Here is a 22,194-nt window from a genome sequence, read left to right as displayed (position 1 = left end):
AACTTGTTCATACGATTTTAGTAATTATTTATAGAGCACTGAAGTAGATTTTTACTATACGATATCAAATGGTTCTAAAGACATTATTTCAGGCCAAGGTAAACTAGACAGAAATTATCATCCATTGTTGTTTTGTTTCCTAACAACAGATAGAACTGTGGCAAAATAACTATTACTTTAGTTTTGCACTTTATTTCAATTCTTGTTTTTTTAACGAAATTATAAACTACAGCAATGGGTATCGATATTCATGGATTGTAACTTCATTCTTGGAATATATTGAAACAAACTCGATCCACATCACCATTTCAAAAAGTAAGTTTTTCCTAATAAACGTTTACAAAACATGTGAATTTGCCGTAAACTGCTACATAACTGAACAATTTAACGTAGCGATGTAATTTACCCTAGCTTCTAATAAGTGTCCTCAGTAAAAGTTTCCGTTTCGGAATGGATTCAAATTTCAGAAATGGAACAAATGCAAACTTCCACCGGTCAAGTGCTTCCGCACATCGTGCAAGTATACCAACCGACTATAACGGACACCAAGATACAGAGCCGGCAGATAATACACCTGTCTCACCTGCCACTCACCTCACAGAACAATGTTTACCAGCAACCCATGTCGGAGCCCCTGCATATTCCTCCGCAGCATATTGCGCATGAGATTAGTCAGATACAGACAACACAGAACTTGGTGATGTCGTGTCAGCAGACTCATTTGCAAAGCCTGCCGTTGCAAGGTAAGCAGTCAATCATAATCATAATTGTTTATTGCAACTATGGTATTACAAGATGTTCTTTTATTTTGTATGAATATACTTAATACTGAATAGGATGTTAAAGTGCTATTAATCAGTCAACAGGAACCAGTACTTGAAAAGTATGTCTGCCTCAATTTGTCGTTTGGACCTGTAATGTAGTACAAAATTGGGGCAAAATTGATTGTATAGTAAATTGGAAAATTGAACTGTTATTTTAGTATTTGGTAATCCAAATACTCCGATATATCTTATGGCGACTGTATAATACAGTCACCATAAGATATATCGGAGTTGGTAAGCTACTCAAAAATATCTGAACATTTAGTATAACATCTTGATAGAGGCTTTGTTCAGATATTTGTGAACACCTTGACCTCTCCGATATATCTGATGGCGACTGTGAAGTGGGTGGTACAACAATTTCTTGTTGTTAGTCTGCCCCATCAGCCAGGGGCAATTAAGTTTTTAGAAGACACTTGGTAGATGGCCCTTTATGCAAAGGGCTTATTAATTACGATAAAAATGTTGTTAATATTTTGAAAATTATTTTGTTTCTTTGTTTAACTCTCATGCCTTAAAATCCGCACAATATTCCACTTTCGGACCAACAAAAATAAAAATAAAATTAAAAAATGTATATGTTGCACTTACAGCACAAATGTCTTCACAAGTCCTGCAACCATCGGCACCGTTACAAATAACTTCCCACGTGATCCTACCACAAGCGGCCATGTTTAAACAACATATGCTGGTGAACAGCGTGCAGCAGCAGTATTACAGTTATGAGGCCTATCAGAAGGACGATTGTGTGGCTAAAGTTGAACCAGGCTTGCCGGCTATGAATGATAAGCAGATAGAGTAAGTTTTAATTTTATTTTTAATAGAGTTTTCAAGTAATCCTGCTGCAAGGAGCCATGTTTAAGCAGTATATGCTGGTGAACAGCGTTCAGCAGCAATATTATAGCTACGAGGATTGTCAGAAGGATGAGTTTCAGAAGGATATGGCGAAAGTTGAGCCAGGCTTGCCGGCTATCAAATCTATCAATGATAAATAGAGTAGGTTCTCCTATAAATCTTAATTAGTAATAGAGGTTTTCCAGCATATCGCACTGCACCAATTGTAGGTATCTCTGGCCCTATGGTTGACTGGTAAAGAATGCCATTTGGCATTAATACATTAATACATCGTTGTAAATGTTATATTTTGTGAAATAAAGTTTAAATAAATAAATATCTTGGAATACATGTAAAAAATAAGTACTTCTGGCTACATATATTCAGTATTTTTTCAAAAACCTTGTCATACTAACTTTCCAGATGCAAACCAGAACAAGTGGAAATAACACATCACTCAATACAAATCGAGATTGAAAACATAACCAAAAAGTCAAGAAGTTTGGTCCCCAACCCGAACCAATGGGCCTGCAACGTCAGAAAACTGAAGCACCAACGAGGCGAAGCCTACATCAGTCGCCGGGGCAAATATGTCCCCGAGAGACGGGTCAGAAACACCAAAGACTGCCTCAAAACGTGCAAATACAAATGCAACGAGAGAATCGACGACACAGACAGAGAACATATCTTCAAAGCATTCTATTCCTTAAACGCTAACGAAAAGAAACACTTTTTGCTTAACACGACTGAAAGAAACTATGTGAAACATAGTAAACTAGACGCTGATCGCAAGAGAAAGTATTCCTTTAAATATTTCTTCCTAGTTAGAGCTGTGAGATACACAGTATGTAAGAATTTCTATTTAGGAACATTAGCTATATCCCAAAAGCCAGTCTACAACGTGCATTTAACTAAATCTGAGATGAACATTCCAAAGCCGGACGGTAGAGGCCTGAACCAGGCCAGCGCGCATGCTGTGCCTCAAGAAGTAAAAGATAAGGTAAGAAACCACATCTTATCTTTCAACACATTAGACGGGAAGCAAATTAAGCAGTTTTCTAGAAAAAAACAGTATCTAGATCCCAGTTTGAGTATAAAGCAGATGTATACAATGTATTTTAATGAGTGTAGCAAAGGGAATGCGATGTTTGTGAAAGAGTCTATGTATAGGAAGATATTTAAACAGGAGTTCAATTTGCATTTTAAGAAGACGAAAGACGGTCAGCTGTGTTGTAGATGCAAAGGGCCGGTGAAAAAGAAATCTTAGATATAGTAAGGGCAAAGAGTTATTCATTGTAGAAGAGGTGTCATGAACATCATCATGAACCCTGCTGCTGGGCAAAGGCTTCTTTAGGTAAGAAAAAATTGAGCTCCGAATTTGACAGCTGAAGTAGATGGCGCTTTGCTGCGCATGTATTTAACACATTCAGTGCAGAAAACCCGACTATCGGGTATTTTATAATTTTGTTCCCAGGCCAGCCGACCCGATAGTCGGGATTGTGGTACTACACCTTTATATAAAGAAATTTTTGAGGCCTGGCGCGGATGTCTTGTTTGGCTGGGTGGCAATGAATGTGTTAATTTGGTAACTGAATCAAGAGTTTTCAATAAATGTATGGGACCATACATTGCCATCTGTTTTAGTTGTCAAAATCGATGCCAGAATTTTTCTTACACTTTTTCTACATCAGTAACTGTTTGGTGCGGGGTATATCTTGGATATAGGAAAGCCAAGCTTCTAAGGTTGGTTAGGTTGGTATTCATTCCACCTGTCCAATTTCTTGGTCCAATGTGCATTGCGTCTCGCTCTCGCAATAAACCAAAAGTGAGACACAAATACACATTGGACAAAGAAGTTGGACAGGTGCAATCTTACGGATCAAGATTTAGTTTCATAGAGTCCTTCCTATGTGATAATTTCTACCTAGAATTTTGTAAATACTAGATGTAAACTAAAGGTATATTTGCATTTAACTCTTACCACCTTTGTCAGATTTTGTAAAGTAAACCTAAAGGTATTACAATAAAGTTCAATTTGGCAAGTTACTTTAGAATCGTGTGAAGAGCACGCCACGATTGCCAGTTTTATATGTATTTGTAAGCGCATAAATTTTAATGTATTTTTACGGTAGTAGTGACCGTACCGAAAACAAAATTATGACTGAATATAATGTAAGATGGAATGTTAAAGATATTGTTAAATTGCAACATTGATACAACTATACTTTCGCGTTATATTTTTTTTTAATATCTTTAAACGAGCAATTCTTGTTTATTTATATATTTATTTATTTATTTATATATATTTCGGGGATCTCGGAAACGGCTCTAACGATTTCGATGTAATTTGCTATATGGGGGTTTTCGGGGGCGAAAAATCGATCTAGCTAGGTCTTATCTCTGGGAAAACGCGCATTTTCAAGTTTTTATAAGTTTTCCGAGCGAAGCTCGGTCACCCAGATATTTTTTTTTTATACAGAATGAAATTATATTCACCAACCAAACTCTGCATAATCTTAGAGGATATAACCAACCGGAGTCGCCTTGTCTGTAATTTTCTGTACAAAACAGTCTGCCGATTTTTGCGGGGGAGGGGCACGTCAAATGTATGCGTAACGTAAAAATAGCCATGTCAGATAAACGTCTGTCCTTACATTGTGTATGACCATTGGCCACCTATTTTCGACAGAGGCGAACGCCTGTTAACCTTTTCGACGCCGTGTCAAACACAAAAGCTGTCACGCTGACGCCACGTCACCGAAGTGTCAATACTGAAATTGAACTTTATGCATATGCACGTAGGTCTATGTTGCTCTGTGGTCTGTGACCGATTAATCGGTCTTTGGCGTTGAACCTACGGTGCGGATATATCGGTCATTGGCGTCCAAAAGGTTAATGGCTACTCCGTGGTTATACTTATCCTCTAAGTGCGTAATAGTAAAATTCATACATTCCAGTTGTTGTGATGCCGCCGCCACCATTAGGGCTGATTTAGACGGCGATTTTAGTTACATTGCGGACTGTTTGGTTACGTCTAATTCAACTGACCGATCAAAACCCGCAATGTAATGAAACTCGCATGCGATCTCGCGTCGTCTAAATGAGGCCTTATTTTGTAGCGTTCTAAATTAACACCTTATCACTACACCTTATAAAACAAAGTCCCCCGCTGCGTCTGCATGTCTGTATGCATGTATGTATGTTTGCGGTTAACTCAAAGATTAATTACTAAGCGGATTTTCATGTGGTTTTCTCCTATCAATAGAATAATTTTTGAGGAAGGTTTAGGAGTATAATTTTTTCAGGTTTTCTGTAACCCGTGCGAAGCCGGGGCGGGTCGCTAGTTAGGATTAAATCGAGATTTTAGTCATGTTTGTATCAATGTTGTGATTTCAATGGTGGATCCACCTTAAAATCTAAAAAAATATACTCCCTTATTCATAAACGTCTGCTAAGTTAATCAGTTGATGATCATCGTTTGTCCCTCTCTATGGCATAACGACAGATAGGGACAAACGACGATCATCAACTGATTAAGTTAGCAACCGTTTATGAATAAGTGTAAGGCCTGAGTGGACGCTCGGAGCGGAGCGTTCGGCGGGGCGTGCAGCGTGGCTGTGGGCTCACGCGTGATGTGAGCAGCGTGCACTAAGGCCGCACCTATACGTGCGCATTTGTTTGACATGCACGCCGCACGCCCCGCCCCGCTGCACGCCCAACCCGAGCGTCCACTCAGGCCTTACACGGCCAATAGTAGGTAAATAGACCCCGCCACGGTATGTTACTACCGACTTCGTACTCTTGGTAGTGAGTACGTACCTACATATAAACTAAGGACGCTAAGCACAAAGAATTTCGTTCATTGACCCGCCTGTTCCTATCTCTATCGCACGCGCGTAATAATATTGCTGTCCCGCTCGCACAGTGGCATCGACGGTATTAAAGGGCGGGAGAGCAATATTACACGCGTGCGATAGAGATAGGAACAGACAGTCAATGTACCAAATTATTCGTGCTTAGGGTCCTTACTTTAGCTTCGCCATACTTGGCGGGACTTGGCATGGACGAAGTCTTTAAGTATATAAAACATAATATATATTATGTTAATTTGTGAAGTGATTTGATAATTGTGACGTTATCTATGAAAAGGGACCTTATTGTCGATGGCGCTCACGCCATTACTAACGATGCTCCGATATAAATACAATGCCGCGCGACGCTGTGCGGCGTAAGCGCCATCGACAATAAGGTCCCTTTTCATAGATAATGCCCCATATAAAACATAATACATGTTAATTTGTGAAGTGATTTGATAATTATTTTTATATGTCAGTGCTTTAAATAAAACGCAATTTTATTATCATCAGTTTTATTCGTTCTTTTACACATTAACTATGTAGTTTCAATAGTAAAGTAATTGTGATGTTGCTTTTCTATTCTAATGTTAAATTCTATTATTGAAACTACATGTTAGTACATAGGTAATTATAATTATCACAAAAACTTTGGTTAATGCATGAAGTATACAAGAATAGTTAGTTATTTTACTTTAAATTCATTTCCTAAACTATGTCAGGCAAGATCTGAAAGCACATATGTAATTATGTTAGTTAACATAACTCGTGACCAACTGAAAAGCAAATTATAAAAAAAAATAGTTATCGTATAAAATTAACCACGTATTAAAAAATAAATAAAACTTACTCAGAGGGCAAAGGGTAATATACAGACAAATAAAAGGGATTTCATTGGATTGAAATATTATTAACTTATAGATGAAGCAAATCTTGTCAGTAGAAAAAGGCGCGAAATTCAAATTTTCTATGGGACGATATCCCTTCGCGCAAGCTTCGCGCCTACATTTTTCAAATTTGCTGCCTTTTTCTACTGACAAGATCTGCTTGACCAAGTATATTTTTTAGCTGTGGCGGCGAACAATTATTTAATGACACGACAGGCGTGCCTTACGTCGTAGAATATGATGGCACGCCTATCGTGTCATATACACCACACGTAAACGACATTGATGACACGCCTGTCGTGCCATCCGCACCGAAACGGTCGAAAAATAGTATGAGCGTTGCTAACTGGCGCGGACGCGTGCGACGGATTTTACCTACAATCACAGAACATATAATGGCACCCGCGTGCTTGAACCGCCCACGCTAGCGGATGCCCTATATCCCCTAAAATGACAGTTAAATTGGTAATTTTCTACAATCATCTTGATTTAAAGTGTCATTCTATGGAACTTGCTTACTATGTAAACAAACCGCCATATTAAAATTGTCTCTGACTGAATGTCAAATTACAAGTAAAGTGGTATCCAGACATGACTGATCAAATCAGTTGATTTGATCAGGAAAATTCATTCCATAGATAATTACCTACTATGAAAATTGGCATTTATGTGTCCGCACCTGCTGATTCGATCGGAGAATTTCATCAGATTGGCGAAAAATTGTCTCATCTGCCGGCGTATTATGGATAGCTTTATCCATCTTTATCCACGTGATAAAATAACTGTCACTGTTTAACACCGTGGGATAGAAAGTGACGGACACCGTTTTATCACGCTGTCACGTAGACAAGAACCACCATCATATCCGTACAGTATACGGATAAAGCTATCCATAATAGGCTGGCTGGATACCACTTGACTTTTGTTTACATAGTTAGCAAGTTCCATAGAATGACACTTTAGTACCTACCAGTGAACGCATATAAACCATGGAAGTATTCTGTCCGCTCAATTATGACCCAACGTAAAGTATTCGATTGTGGGCGGTGCTTACAGACTGTTCGATTGGCAACTTCAGTTCGGCCGAGATGACAGTCAGTGACGGATAGCTAAATTGGTTTATAAAAACTAAGTTTTTTTGTAATTAAAAATGTCTTCATGTGTCGTGAAGTGGTGCAGAAGTTGTTTTAGTTCATATCAAGGACAGTGGAATCACTTTTCACTTGTAGTAAACAGATAACTTAAGAGGCCGGTATCGATTTTAGACGCAAAAATGTAAAATTGATAGATTTAGTCGATGAAATTGTACACCTTTTGTTACGTAATAGAAATAACAAGTACTGGTATCTATTAGCACGTCTTCTTATCTTGCATTTGTACAGATCATTTTTTTGAAAACTGGCTCACTAAATTAGTAATGATTTTTTTTCTGATGGACGTTTAGGTAAACGCGCGTAAAGCACTGATTTAGTCGATCTTATTTGTAAATTTCGTAAAGTTTGGACTGCTAAAAATGGTAACTTTTTATTACACATATCCTGTACTCCAACTTGCATAGACTACATTTTTGTTATATTATATTGAACAAGAGTAAATGAAAGTTAGACGAAATCAATTTTCACCAGAAATGACTTCAAAACAAGTAAACATTTTTCGTGAAAATCGACTTAATTTCAACGTAATTTTGATACTTAAACAATCTACAACATTTCCTGAAACTGTTCTTATACATCATTTGTTATAATTTATAACTATAATTTTTTGATGAATTTTTAAAAACTGCCCCTTCTCGTCATATATTGCCGGTGACGTACGCTCGGGACCTTATTATTAAAAGGCAAGATGAGAAGACGTTTTAATAGAAACCAATACTTGTTATTTAGATATTACGTAACAAAAGGAGTACAATTTCAACGACTAAATCTATCAATTATACATTTTGGCTCTAAAATCGTTAACGGAGCCTTAAGTAAAATTTGGAATAAACATGACGACATTTTTTCAATACTACCGTGCTAAGCTAAAACGTAACAACTGCATACGACTTTCATAACAACATACGACTTTTTAAATTGCGAGGATAATAGGGATGGTTTTATGCCAAATGAATAGTGTCCGACTGAAGGTTCGGTTTCGGTTTCGGTTTCGGCCAGTTTCGGCCAAAAAATCATGTTTCGGCTGTAGTTTCGGTTTCGGCCAAAAAACGGCCGAACCTTTCGGCCGGGCCGAAACTTACGAAATGGTACTTCGGACAAAGACCAAAAGTTGGGGAATAAGTAGGACAACAATATTAATACCTACATATACTGATTCATGTATATTAGGTACAGACCAGGGATGTTGCGAACATCCGCATCCGCATCCGCAACCGCGGAACTTCCGCATTATTTTCAACATCCGCATCCGCATCCGCATCCGCATAAAATCGATGCGGAGCTTATGCGGATGCGGATGTCGAACAAGTGGGTACATGAACGTCTTAGCGGCGGCGTAAGTGCTAGGTGATTTCGTCATTAACTATAACGAAATCGTCTAGATCCAGAAAAGTCGGCCAAGTTACTGTTTATTAAATATAACGCACCTATATTATTTCTCAAATACTAAACGTTTCGTTTTTTTTAAATAAAAAAATACTAAAAATGTAATATTTGACATTTTCTAAGTACCTAATATTGACATCCGCATCCGCATCCGCATCCGCGGATGTGAGCCTTTAAATATCTGCATCCGCATCCGCATCCGCGGATGTCAAAAAATCTGCATCCGCAACATCCCTGGTACAGACATTAATTGGTTTATTATAAAACACAATTCCACTAATGAGGGCGCCACTGGACGGTTGACGCAGTCTTAAGAGGCTGTCAATACCTATAAGTGAATGAGATAGCACTGTCGCATGTTACTGGGCCCTGGGCAAGATAATAATAAGAAAACTAGCCTCACTTTTTACCTCAATTTACCATTGGTTTGTGTTCCACATGTCCTCTACTTCAGCTTAGCCTTTGGCCTCGCTGCGCCATGCTCGGCCTGCGGTCTCGCTTTTGAATACAATGGACATTGGTTGGAGTCTGTGCTCAACTACTTATCCTGAAGCCTTAAGCACGGCTTTGACTTCGCATGAAAGTTCGCCTCAATGGGGCACTTCGGACTTTTCGGCCCAGGTGAAGATCGGTACCCGGCCTTGCGATATTGTTAACAAAAAATTTCGTTTTTGGTTGACCCTGTGTCTACATGTTAACTTGACTGGTGAATGAATAGAGTTAGACCAAGAAAATTCTGCAATGATTTTGATAGCATATGCAGTGCAACTAGTGCAAATGTTATTTATACGTCATAATTTCATAAAAGTTTTGACGTTTAAAATAATACTTGCACTGCGTGTGTTATCAACTTATCAAAATCGTTGCAGAATTATCTTGGTCTAACATCTAGGTCTAGTAATTTTCATAAAAAACTGCTTAAGTAACATCAATTTCAAGGACATTGGGTGTTGACAGCCCCATAATATGTGTGTAGAAGCGGTTTTATGACATTTATTCAACGATTTTAACAAGTCTACAAAAGTTTCGGTTTCGGTTTCGGCCGAAACTAGAGCGAAAGCCGAACATTCGGTTTCGGTTTCGGTTTCGGCAAAAAAACATGTTTCGGTCGGACACTACAAATGAAGTAGACTATTTTATTAACTTATGATTGGTTTAGGTATGTTCTATATACAGTAGAATCCGCTTATAATGACATTAAAGGGAAGTAACAAACATGTCATACTAAGCGGATGTCATATAAAGCATAGTTGATAAGCTTTTTATTTTATTTTTTCCAAATTAATCTCAAACTATTTTGTGAGAGATGAGTTTTATTAACCTTATACCAATTATCAACTTTCACTGAGAGTAAAAACTAAAACAATTTAAACGCCACAGACGTCCTCGCAGGGAAATATGTGGGGCCGGCCACGAAAACCAGCGAATTTGTCAGTATAACCGGACATAATTCCATAAAAATAGTATTTATAGGTCATAGTAAGCGGTTTATCACTATTATAAGCGAAGTCATCTTATCCGACTTAGTCACAAAGAATTTCATATGAAAACCAAACTTCGCACAGTAATTGCGTCATAATAAGCGGTTGGTCATAGTACGGCTACCATCAGTTTGGCACTGACATAAACGCCGTCGAGAACGTAATTTACTTTCTATACATCTCGCTCGTACTCGCATATTAGTGCAAACGAGATGTATAGACAGTAAATTACGTTCTCGATAGCGTAAATGTCAGTTTTGACACTGTCAGTGACTCATGGTACAGGCTCTGAACGTGACTTCGCACTGCCATACAGATTGATAATAAAATATACAAAATACTTATTATAGCGGAATACATTTATACCTACAACAATGAATTTAATTAGGTTGAGTTAGTCTGTCATTTAATTTCATAACAACATTTTAACTAGTTGTCTTTTAATCTGCATTAAATTATTATACGTGAATTATTGGACTGGTTCTTCAATGTATGGCATAAACCTATCCCTGTCCGAGTCATATTCTAATCAAATATGAACCGCGAACTCTCAGCGGCCAGTACGTACAGCAAGAAGGTTATTAGCGGATTAATGTCGCTGATTGGTAGTTATTGACATTATATGCATTTCATCTACACTTAGCTGTGTACGTTAGTGTAATAGAGACAGGCTCTGTAAACGTATCGTCTTATTTAAATGTAGGCGTAATTGTGTATGTGTGCTAATTTGGCCCGAGAATTTGAACGGTAATGTTCCCAAAGGCGGTTTCCAGTTATATGCTTTCACTGGTACCTACCTACTAAAATGACAAATTTTGACAATTGAACTGTGATTTCGGTGTCTGTGATATAAAAGCAAGGTATAATTTGGAAAATAGTAGATTTTTCACAGTTTCGTAAATGTCGACTCGACTCGTAATTCGTATTCGGATTCGAAACGTAGTTCGATACGAAAAGAGTTTTAACAAATTTATATTTTCTCTAAAACGATATTATTTATCTCTGCCAATCAAATATAGCCCTTATTTTAAATGACTTAAATTGCTTTTACATCTTACTAACAAATAGTGAAGTTCCGCGAATTGTAATATTTCCCTCGTTAGAAATAGGAATATTTCTTTTATTACACTGGACAGTCCGTTTTTGGGCAGTTGTGTAAAAGTCTGTGACAACCCTACTGTGTTCTTGTGCGTCGGCATTTACGCAAACATCAAAGGCGTCGGGCCACTGTTACTTTTTATACTGGTCGTAGCATGAGTGAAAGACATAGTAACTATGACCCCGCGTTTTGTTTACGAATAATATAATCAAAAGAACTTCCTTTCGTAGTAAAGCATGTGCCACACGGCAGACAACCACAGTTTCTGCAAGATGACCTTGGTAGAAGCGCGGCTGTCTACATGGTTTACAACCACTGCTTCTGCCAATGGTTGGCAGAGCACGCCTGTCTACCAAGGGCGTTTAAAGGTCATGCAGAATTTGGTTTCAACCACTTGCTACATGGCTTAAAACCACTGTTTTTCTACCAAGGTCATCTTGCAGAAACTGTGGTTGTCTGCCGTCTGGCACATGCTTAAGACGTTTTATCGTATTTAATTGATCTTGGCGGGAATCATGATGCAGACCAGGTCTCCGCTGTCCGTCTTGAGCTCCCACTTGACGTCGACCTTGACCTTCGGGTATGACTTGAGGACTGGCAGTGACGTCACGTACTTGGCCAGTTCACCGGCCTGCAAAAAAACGTCCTTAACGTTAAGACGAATTGTGTTCATTGAACCGCCTGTTCCTATCTCTATCGCACGCGCATAATTAGGTATATTGCTGTACTGCTCGCACAGTGTCATTGACCGCCGGCATCATAGGCGGGACAATTTTACAATTACACGCGTGCGACAGAGATAGGAACAGGTGGGTCAAAATTTTTCGTGCGTAGCGTCCTTATTTAGCTGCGGTCGAGAACGGCACGGTAAGGTTCATGATGACTCCGTGCACTTCTGTGGTATTTCTTCCATCCAGTGACTGTGTTAGCACAGAATAAGTAATAGTATTACCGTACAGAAAGGACACTTCCTACAAAACCAAAGTTTGACAGCGATTCAGGGTCGAATCATGATATCCCTTTCTAACTTATGGCACAATCCCTTTCGGCTATTTAGGGTTGTCAAAATTCAAGTGATTATCTTATCTGTGGTCGTGCACGCAAAGGGACGTCAAGTTGTGTCAACCCTAACAATTGCTCGGAGCAATGCTGAGCCGAACGGAGCCGAGTTTGCACGAAGTCAGGAGTGTCTCCCCACTGGTACGTGTTAGTTACCTTGAGTGGGCAGATCAGTCCGCTGCCCTTGCAGGCGTCGGGCTGAGGCAGTGGGAACGGCACGGGAAGGTTCATGATGACCCCGTGAACTTCTGTGGTTATCTCTTTCGCTGCTACCGCTGGAATTGAAAATTAGGTACACACTTACGTGAATGATAATTAATTAATTATCAATGACATACACTGACAAGATTTCATCTGACCTTCGACATGTTGCGCATATTTCGCCGTTTGGAATCGAATCGAATGTAATGAATTATAAGCGATTTTAAAACAAAAATACTTATTGCCAATTATACCCTTATGTAGAGCAAAGGTCAGACGAGACACATTATTGTTACATAGTTAATGAATCAATCACACGACTGCATCACGCAGCGGCGTGCGTGATCACTGAATGACTATACGCATACCTACCTTTGTATTTATTACGCATTTACGTGTTACGAAACAAAGAAAAGATGAGTAACGTAATGGACCCTATAATGGACGTGGAACCGGTAATGGGACATAAAACCACAAATCCTCTAAAATAAGTATGTAAAAGTAGTTTATAAACACTGGCAATATTTTACCATAAATAAGAGTCATAGAGCTGTTTAAGTTTGACTTTTTATTAATTTCGGTTACTTTTTAAGAAATTGGCGCCAACCCAAAAGTTGTCGTGTCACTGGAAAAAATAACCAGTAAGAATTCTTAACAACTTCGCTAAGAGAGGTGAGTTCATATATTAAATTGTAGTTAATTATTACTTGGTGTAAACTAGAATGTGTTTTGTTAATTGCATCTACCATGAGATAAGGTATACAACACATTATGTTATGACTCTAGAGATGTATAAAAAATAGTGGTATTTTGCCCAATCCCATTATAGGAGCTGTAAAACTGCATACCTCCTATGATGGGATAATTTACATAATGATGCTTGCCATGGCGTAATTTCATGTTTAAACAATACAGAAGTATAATGTAGTTACTCGTACGAACTATGTCAGGAGGTCTCCTCGGACTTCGGATAAATTAATATCGTTTTTACAAAATTTTATTTAACTTGCCCTGTTAGTTTCTATACAGGATGGATTTTCTTTTTGGGTCAGTGAGGGCAGCCAACAGATCCTGTGCTGCGACGAGAAAACGGTCTTAGAAAACCTTCCCTCGATTTCAAATTAATGAAGATTGGCTTTTACAGATTTTGGAAAAAACATACAGGGTGCGAGAAAAAGGTAATTTTTGACAAACTTTTTTTTGATGCCAATCGATCCCATTCCTATTGAGGATCGAAAGCTTGTATGGAACTAAAAAAAAAATTCCGGCTAGAAAAGCCACAAATCGAGGAAAACTTTTCCCATACAATTTGTATGAAAATGAAAACTTTTATTTTTCACATGCTATTTTTCTATGCCAATTGATTCCATTCCTATCTAGTATCAATAGTTTCTTTGGGGTCAACTTACGGTAATGTACTAAAAAGCCACAAATTAATAAAAACTTTTTCCATACATTTACTATGGAGAAAATGAGAAATTTAATTTTGACCCCAAAAAAACTATTGAGACTGGATAGGAATGGAATCGATTGGCATACAAAAATAGCATGTGAAAAATAAGTTTTCATTTTCATACAAATTGTATGGGAAATGTTTTCCTCGATTTGTGGCTTTTCTAGCCGGAAATTATTTTTTGTTCCATACAAGCTTTTGATCCTCAATAGGAATGGGATCGATTGGCATAAAAAAAAAAGTTTGTCAAAAATTACCTTTTCCTCGCACCCTGTATGTTTTTTCCAAAATCTGTAAAAGCCAATCTTCATTAATTTGAAATCGAGGGAAGGTCTTCTAAGACCGTTTTCTCGTAGCAGCACGGGATGTGGTAGCTGCCCTCACTGACCCAAAAAGAAAATCCATCCTGTATTAGTTAGTGTGGTTCAAATCTTGGAAATGGCATTTGAGCCACTTTCGGATTTCCGATTGAGTTGAAATTTTGGATACGTATGCAAATCGGATGACAATGCAATCGGGTGACAAAAATGACTAATAACTCGTTTTTTGCCAAAAACTTATTCCCTATTCCAATATCTTATACTGATAGGGTATGCCCATTATAGGGGGCCCATTACTGGATCCACGTCCATTACCGGGGTTCCATTACTGGAGCTTTGGTGTCCATGACTGGAGAAAAAACACATACTTTTAATTTATTAATTATGTGGAAACTGACTGCAGTATCTTTGATACAACACGCCTGAAACATGAAAGAAGGATAGGATATTCATCTTTTAACAAGCTAAGCGGTAGAACTTTTACATGTATCACGGAAATATCACAAATACTCAAAATTTCCTCTTAAATGTCCCATGACTGGTGCCGTTACTATACAAGTTTTATTTTATTTGTATTGCAATTTTTAGCAACAATAACTAATACCAAACAATGGGAACAATGCCTCAGGCTATTTTAGGGTTAGATTTATGATTTATTTATTTATTTTGTTATTTAATCTCTGGTTTAATACCAAACATATAATATGCTTATAAATTATAATGTTACCTAATTAAATGTCCATGTAATTTCAGGTATTTTTTTAAATGATAGCGTTACAACCTAAATATTATGGAAGCGGCGTTTTGGCGGCGGGTACGGGTACTTTGTGACTTTTAATGTCTGCTTTCGTGTGTTGTCATAATTCAGTACTTATTTACATTTAAATTTAGTTGGAGGAAAATAGGTATGTCAGTTGTTGATGTTTTCCTTAATTCTTCTACTATATGTTTACCTACTTTAAATTCTGACTTTAGTCATAGTTATGCGTAAACAAATATCCGTTGTGTAACTTGTGTATGAGTAACAAAACGTTAACGTTTGACATTGAACGTGAGAGCACAACTAGAAAAAAGTAAATGACACAAATAAGTTCCATTCGGCTAAGAAAACTCCAGTTTCACGAGAACTGGCAATGTTCTTGTCTTCAAATTGAGCCACACGCACTGTGGAGCGACGTTACGTGGTTACTTATTAGTCTTATTACGGCATCCGCTCATGCTAATAGCTGTAATATAACATCGCCGCGCATTACCTACTCAGCCGGCAGTTGTGTAGTGTTCAATACTTTGTTTGCGCTAAAATGACCATGTTTTAGAATCCATCTTACTACGCTAACTGCACCTTGAATAGAATAAAGTGAGGAGCGACAAAATAAGTCCTTTCTTGTCCTTCAGCCCGATTCAGATTTTACAAGTTGTTATGGTTTTGATACGATCCTGACGATCGTCTTAGCTTAGTGATAGGCGCGCATTTTACGCATGCGTGGCTTTCACTTCATTTTGCAATAACCAGTCTGCGAACGATCTTCTATTCTAGGTTACTAACGATTATTAACGATGAATAACTAACATTTACTTTCGGTAATACTCTTTAAAAAAAATTTAAGGTCGCGAACTTTTCAGCCGCCCCTCGTATATCCTCCAAGCTCCAAGGGCTACGTAACTTAGTAACAGTAACTATTAAGGTACTGTCAAATAATTTCCGGACCGTACACACCCGGAGGCGGAGCGTAGAGAATGAGCTTGAGCCGTTAGAACTGAGCTGGAACGCAAGACGGTTGCTCAAGATCAAGGCGTGGAAGGATCCCTAGGACAAACAACAACAACACTCTGCTGTCTACTTACAAGGTGTGAAATCTATAGAGATGGTGGCGTTGGTGTTTCGTTTGAGGACGCACTCCTTCGCCGAGTCTTCGCACCCGCTCACGCCAACATTCGCCACGGACCCCAACGTCGATCCTGGAAACAAAGCGATTATTTCGTTAATTCCCTGCTAAATATAGTTACAACACTTACAACTTACGGCAAGTAAGGTAGGACACTTGTAAAACAAATATGATGTTAATGAATTCAAAATACAGATCCCGACGTTTCGAACCCTTTAGAGTGTTCTTGGTAAACTGGACAGTTTTACACATTATAATTTTTGACAGAATGTAGGCGAATTTACAGTTAAGGTATGAATACTACCGCTATTCTATACCGACAAAGTATCAAACATATGTAGGTACACACTACCTTAATATATGGGCAGTATACATAGACAGTAGTTTTAATAATAAGTATTATCAAATATGTGGCATTATCAAACCACAGTTATTTACAACGTACCATCGTCTTAGTAGTTTGTTCAATGTGCCTACATAAATACTGCCACATACTCGTACCTACTGCTTTATAATTTCAAAGATTATGTACTGGATACTGCATTTATATATGCTCAGCCAAACCGCGAGCCTTCCCTCTACAATCTCTACATAATAGAATAAGAATAGGTATAGGTACCTACCTACTCAGTACGTAGATTTTTTGGCTCATCTTTTCTCCTAGATCTATATGATATCCTTAATTCCTTATCCTTAACTATCTCAAAATAGACAGGCCGGTGGTGCTCGGTCCAATACGCAATGACGGGGCGGGCATTAAAAACACAAGTTACAAGAGGACGGAAGGGTTTTCTTTTTTTTTTGAGATGTAAGAAATGTCAATTCTGTGCAAATTAGGCAAGATGCTGAGAGCTGTGTTCTATCGTGGTTCTATGAACTCCCTGCCACTGACAAACGTAGAAATATGTAAGTCTTAAATAAAGGGGAAACCACAAGTAGGTACTTGACCCAATTAACACATTCATTGCCACCCAGCCAAACAAGATTTCCGCGCCAAACCACAAAAAGTTCGTTATATAAAGCTGTAGTACCACGATCCCGACTATCGGGTCGTCCGGTCTGGGAACGAAATCATAAAATATTACCCGATACTTAGAATGTGTTAAAAGATGCAGAAATATCACTATAGCCTTCAGTTACCGTCAGGAAAACTAGGACGCCTAAGCCACTTATCGACAAAGCCTATGACAGTGTAGATATCCTACTATTCCGGGCACTGTCAAAGGTCACTGCGGGATTATGGGACCATTGACAGCTCAATGTTAGCAGAGAAAGGTCAGACATGTTTGAAACATGTTATTTATTCATTGAATAAGTCCCAAATATGTCATGTTTGTGAGATATTGCGTCTAGGGACAGAATCGGAATTAAAAATGTATTGTTCATCTACTTAAACGGTTAAAAATGTATATGCGGTACAAACTATAGCTCTACAGTCTACACAGACTTAACCATTTGACCAAGTGTGGAAATGTCACCTTATACATCAAATTTCTATGAAAAAATGACGTTTATTGTGGACTTCACACTTTGTCACGTCACGGACGTCAAAGTCGGTGAAGAGTTATGGATGAATCACGTTTGAACGACCCGGGTCCGGGCCGAGGCATCCGGCACTTCGTTTTCTATAGAAAGCATCACGAGAATTCCAGTCGCCACTCATAAAACCGGCCAAGTGCGAGTCGGACTCGCGCACGGAGGGTTCCGAACCATCAACAAAAAATAAAGCAAAACAAGCAAAAAAACAAGCAAAAAAACGGTCACCCATCCAAGTACTGACCGCGCCCGACGTTGCTTAACTTCGGTCAAAAATCACGTTTGTTGTATGGGAGCCCCACTTAAATCTTTATTTTATTCTGTTTTTAGTATTTGTTGTTATAGCGCAACAGAAATACATCATATGTGAAAATTTCAACTGTCTAGCTATCACGGTTCGTGAGATACAGCCTGGTGACAGACGGACGGACGGACGGACGGACGGACAGCGGAGTCTTAGTAATAGGGTCCCGTTTTTACCCTTTGGGTACGGAACCCTAAAAAATTAAGTGTTGGTTGCCTTGCCTACCTGGGCCTAGCGTGAGTCATCCTTGAGCTTATACAAACTACAGATGTCCCGTGTTGTACTTATAACCATAGATCGGACAGATTGGCGTTATTGCTCGCAATAATGTGGACATGACTCCAAATTTGATTAAATAATTAATCATAAAATTATTTTAATTAATTTTTTACCTGAGATTTAATTTTGTTCCCTAGTCAATAAATAGCACTTAAATATATTTTTGATATAAAAAAAATGAGTACCTTCAGAAAATTTGGAAAACATACTTATTATTTTTTTAAATAAATTTACATTATAAGAAATTTAGTGTTATTTATTGATTAGGAATCAAAATTAAACCTCAGGTAAAAAAATAATTAAATGATTAATTATTTAATCAATTTTGGAGTCATGTCCACATTATTGCGAGCAATGTCGCAAATTTGTCCAATCTCTGCTTATAACTTACAGATACAGTCAAGTGTAAAAATATGGGTATACACACATCATACTCAAAAACATGTCCCATATAGCTCTTAATGTCAGCGAATTAAGAACTATGGGACATATTTTTGAGTAAGTTAAGTATATGCACCCATATTTTTACACTTGACTGTACCTAGTTCATGCTGTATCGAATTCACATTACGCCGTATAAGTAAAACCGTGTGCGTAGTGAATGGATCGTCGTTCATTGTGATCGAATTTAACTGGACAATGGGTATCCTGTCGAACCCGCCCGATTGTAAATAGGTAGTACCTAACGAGAAAGGGTTATTTTAACCGCAAACTAGGGTCGGAGCTAGAGGAGGGCACGCTACTTGGTTACACTGTCGAAAGAGACCTAAAAACTCAAAATATCCCATTGTTGACAACCCAGGCCCCGTAGACAACATGCCAATCGCTAACGCTCCGTAGCGAACGAAACGCAACTGTCACTGTCATGTCACACTAATATGGAAGCGAAGCGAAGCGATAGCGATTGTCACCTTGACTAGGCCGCCAGGACAGATCGGCTTGGCGCAAACGCACAAGAAGGCCCGACCCCAAATGAAGTTGGGATTAAGGGCAGAAAATTAAACGGAACAAAGTGAGGGATGTCATTATACGTCATAGTTTCATTGAAATTCTGACATTGATTGTGACATTCGCACACTTTGTCATTGTAAATGCCATGCAGAGTTAGCATGGCCCAACTCTAGGTCGTTTTTGTGCAGTCGCTATCAGATATATCGGAGCGGCCAAGGTGTTCACAATATATGTACACGCCCTGACAATGGAGGCGTGTTCAGATATTTGTGAGAGATTTCTTAGCCGCTCTAATATATCTGATGGCACCTGTACGCCGTAGATTCTAATTTTCTTATTGTGATATAAAACATACAAGTATCACAATTATCATTAAATTTGTAGTAGTGAGTAGGTATCAATATCAATTGATATTACCAGTCGCTGTTCGGTGTAGAAAAACATCGTAAGGAAACCGGACTAATCTCAATTACTTAGGCCTAGTTTTCCCCTTTGGTTGGAAGACTTGGAAGACAGAATATGGCGGTCGCTTTTGTAACAACTAGAGCAAACACTAATTCTTTGGGATTTGTTGCCAAGCGGTCCCCAGGCTTCTACGAGCCGTGGCAAACAGCCGAAGCAACGTTAGAAAAAAGCAGATATCTTATTTATGATGAATAAATTATATTTGAGAAAAATCAAGGTCTCTACTGTGTTACATTAATATTAAAACCGATCCCTTGGAGGTCGACTGAAGTAGCATGACATGTCAAATACGAATTCCGAGAAAATACGATGGCATAGAATTGTTCACTACATCTGTATTTACATCTAATCCTGTAAATATAATATCATTACATCATCATTTATAGATTTAATATATTTTGTAAAATGTACCGTAATCGCGATATAACGATGTTATTGTATTTTTTTAGATAAACATATGAGATAGCCAAACAAGTTTAGCTTTTCCGGCGCTCGTTATGTTATCTGCAGTCATGATCATTATTTAATGATCTACATTTTTATCCAAAAACTCAAGCTTAAAAACATAAAAAAAGATTAGCATTTTTTTGGCTGTTTGTTTTAGTTCAGTCACATGCGCCGTAGGATAATTATATTATATATGTACTTATAAGCCTTATTGAGCTTACTGTAGGACTTAGTCAATTTGTGTAATTATACTTGGTCAACCAGATCTTGACAGTAGAAAAAGGCAGCAAATTTGAAAATTGTAGGCGCGAAGGGATATGGTCCCATAGAAAATTTGAATTTCGCGCCTTTTTTACTGTCAAGATTTGGTTGACCAGCTATATGTAATATAATATTTATTTTATATTATCATGTCGAGCATTGGGACGTTAGCCGTAACAAATGGACACAAAACTCTGACAGAGTAGGAGGTATGTACGTACCTATACATGTAGGTACATGAACACATTGCTGCCGGAATAAGGATGTGTTGAAAATTTGAAACTACATCACCTACTACTGAATGGAAGTACATTATCAAGGATAAAGCTAATGCGATAAGGAAATTTATGTTACTTAATATTTACATCCATACTCTAATTCTAATAAATTAAACTCTGAAGTTTTTGGAAAAAAACAGTTTTTTGGTACAATCTTTTATCGCTGACTGTACTTTTCTTTCTACAGGCAAGTAATACTCTTGGAGACAATTCTAGACACAATAAGTTTGCGTTGTTTTATCACAGAGTTACCTACCGGCCACCTCCTGTCTCCATCATCAGTTAATAACATAATCAGTTGATTTTTACTGCTAGTGCTGACTTGAAGTGCCGAGTAAGCAAAAGAATCACGAGCGTACTGAGTGATTCCAATTTGGAAATAAGAGTGTAGTGAGGCATTCAAATGTAAAACGAGATGGAAAAGAAGGAATCTAGGTGGCCTACAAGTTTTGACCTCAGCAGCGAGAATAATAATTATTTGAGGTATGAAACTAGTAGAGTTCGCAATTTACAAATTGTAAATGTAGGTATTAGACTTCGCACTATGAATTACAAAGCTGCATGATTCAAGTAACGTTTCTACACTACGTATGGAGTTACATGGTGTTCTTTGTGGTTTTTCATAATTTTCTAGTAACTTATTAGGTAGAGCTATTAATTCTTCTTTGAACTGCTGTAGAAACGCAGTTTTTACATGCATCTATAGAGATCATCTTTCTCATAACTCATAAGGCACAATCGGATTCACGCTCACATTAAACGTTAATTTCCTTCCAGACAATTACTGTACAGTAAACACTGTTTCAAAACTCACCACAATCCGAGTAAAATTTGGCTTGAGCACTGGCCAGCAAGACCGCAACAGATACAACAAACAACATGGCTGGGGTTGTATTTTTAATTTTGTTTTTTAATCGCGCGCTAGCGTGCGGTCGACTCGCGCGTCGTTACGGACTGGCTGGCGTGCCGTGTGTGCGACCTTTATGCAGCTTATAACAATGCTCAGACGCAGGTCAAAGAGTAGCCGATAGAGGGTTCATGGACCCTTTATCGGATGTTTTGTTTTGCGTGTTAATTCTAGATTGTTTTTTTGTCTAAACCGCGTTTTAGATTTTATTGCAGAGTGATTTTTAATATTCTGCAATATTTTACGATTTGAATATAGTCCATACTGAGTAACTTTTACTAGATATAGGACCAACCCCGAAATACCGAAAAAAATTGTTTGTTTAAAG

The 22,194-nt window shown here is 38.1% G+C and overlaps 2 protein-coding genes across 2 annotated transcripts; one reads left to right on the top strand and one right to left on the bottom strand.

Moving 5' to 3' along the window:
- The first annotated feature begins 47 nt into the window (after positions 1 to 47).
- On the top strand, positions 48 to 2,933 carry LOC134653228 (uncharacterized). The gene is made up of 4 exons (XM_063508555.1): positions 48 to 315; positions 468 to 743; positions 1,418 to 1,622; positions 2,082 to 2,933. Exons 2-4 carry the CDS (start codon positions 470 to 472, stop codon positions 2,923 to 2,925), a joined length of 1,323 nt encoding a protein of 440 aa, XP_063364625.1. The 5' UTR covers positions 48 to 315; positions 468 to 469; the 3' UTR covers positions 2,926 to 2,933.
- Positions 2,934 to 11,824: 8,891 nt separating this feature from the next.
- On the bottom strand, positions 11,825 to 21,924 carry LOC134653227 (ecdysteroid-regulated 16 kDa protein). Its single transcript, XM_063508554.1, has 4 exons — positions 21,774 to 21,924; positions 16,398 to 16,511; positions 12,735 to 12,853; positions 11,825 to 12,150 (listed from the first exon to the last, which is right to left on the bottom strand). Exons 1-4 carry the CDS (start codon positions 21,838 to 21,840, stop codon positions 12,013 to 12,015), a joined length of 438 nt encoding a protein of 145 aa, XP_063364624.1. The 5' UTR covers positions 21,841 to 21,924; the 3' UTR covers positions 11,825 to 12,012.
- Between the last annotated feature and the right edge of the window lie 270 nt (positions 21,925 to 22,194).

This window comes from Cydia amplana, chromosome 13 (assembly GCF_948474715.1).
Source record: "Cydia amplana chromosome 13, ilCydAmpl1.1, whole genome shotgun sequence".
Classification (NCBI taxonomy): domain Eukaryota; kingdom Metazoa; phylum Arthropoda; class Insecta; order Lepidoptera; family Tortricidae; genus Cydia; species Cydia amplana.
This window is presented reverse-complemented; position numbering and strand designations above follow the sequence as displayed.

What these genes read in the sequence shown, in the direction of transcription:
- LOC134653228 (XM_063508555.1), top strand. Translation starts at nt 470, where the DNA reads ATGGAACAAATGCAAACTTCCACCGGTCAAGTGCTTCCGCACATCGTG. An exon ending in GCAAAGCCTGCCGTTGCAAG is followed by an intron (nt 744 to 1,417) that starts GTAAGCAGTCAA and finishes TTGCACTTACAG; the next exon opens with CACAAATGTCTTCACAAGTC. An exon ending in ATGAATGATAAGCAGATAGA is followed by an intron (nt 1,623 to 2,081) that starts GTAAGTTTTAAT and finishes CTAACTTTCCAG; the next exon opens with ATGCAAACCAGAACAAGTGG.
- LOC134653227 (XM_063508554.1), bottom strand. Translation starts at nt 21,840, where the DNA reads ATGTTGTTTGTTGTATCTGTTGCGGTCTTGCTGGCCAGTGCTCAAGCC. An exon ending in CAAATTTTACTCGGATTGTG is followed by an intron (nt 16,512 to 21,773) that starts GTGAGTTTTGAA and finishes CTTTGTTTCCAG; the next exon opens with GATCGACGTTGGGGTCCGTG. An exon ending in GACTGATCTGCCCACTCAAG is followed by an intron (nt 12,151 to 12,734) that starts GTAACTAACACG and finishes GTTTTTTTGCAG; the next exon opens with GCCGGTGAACTGGCCAAGTA.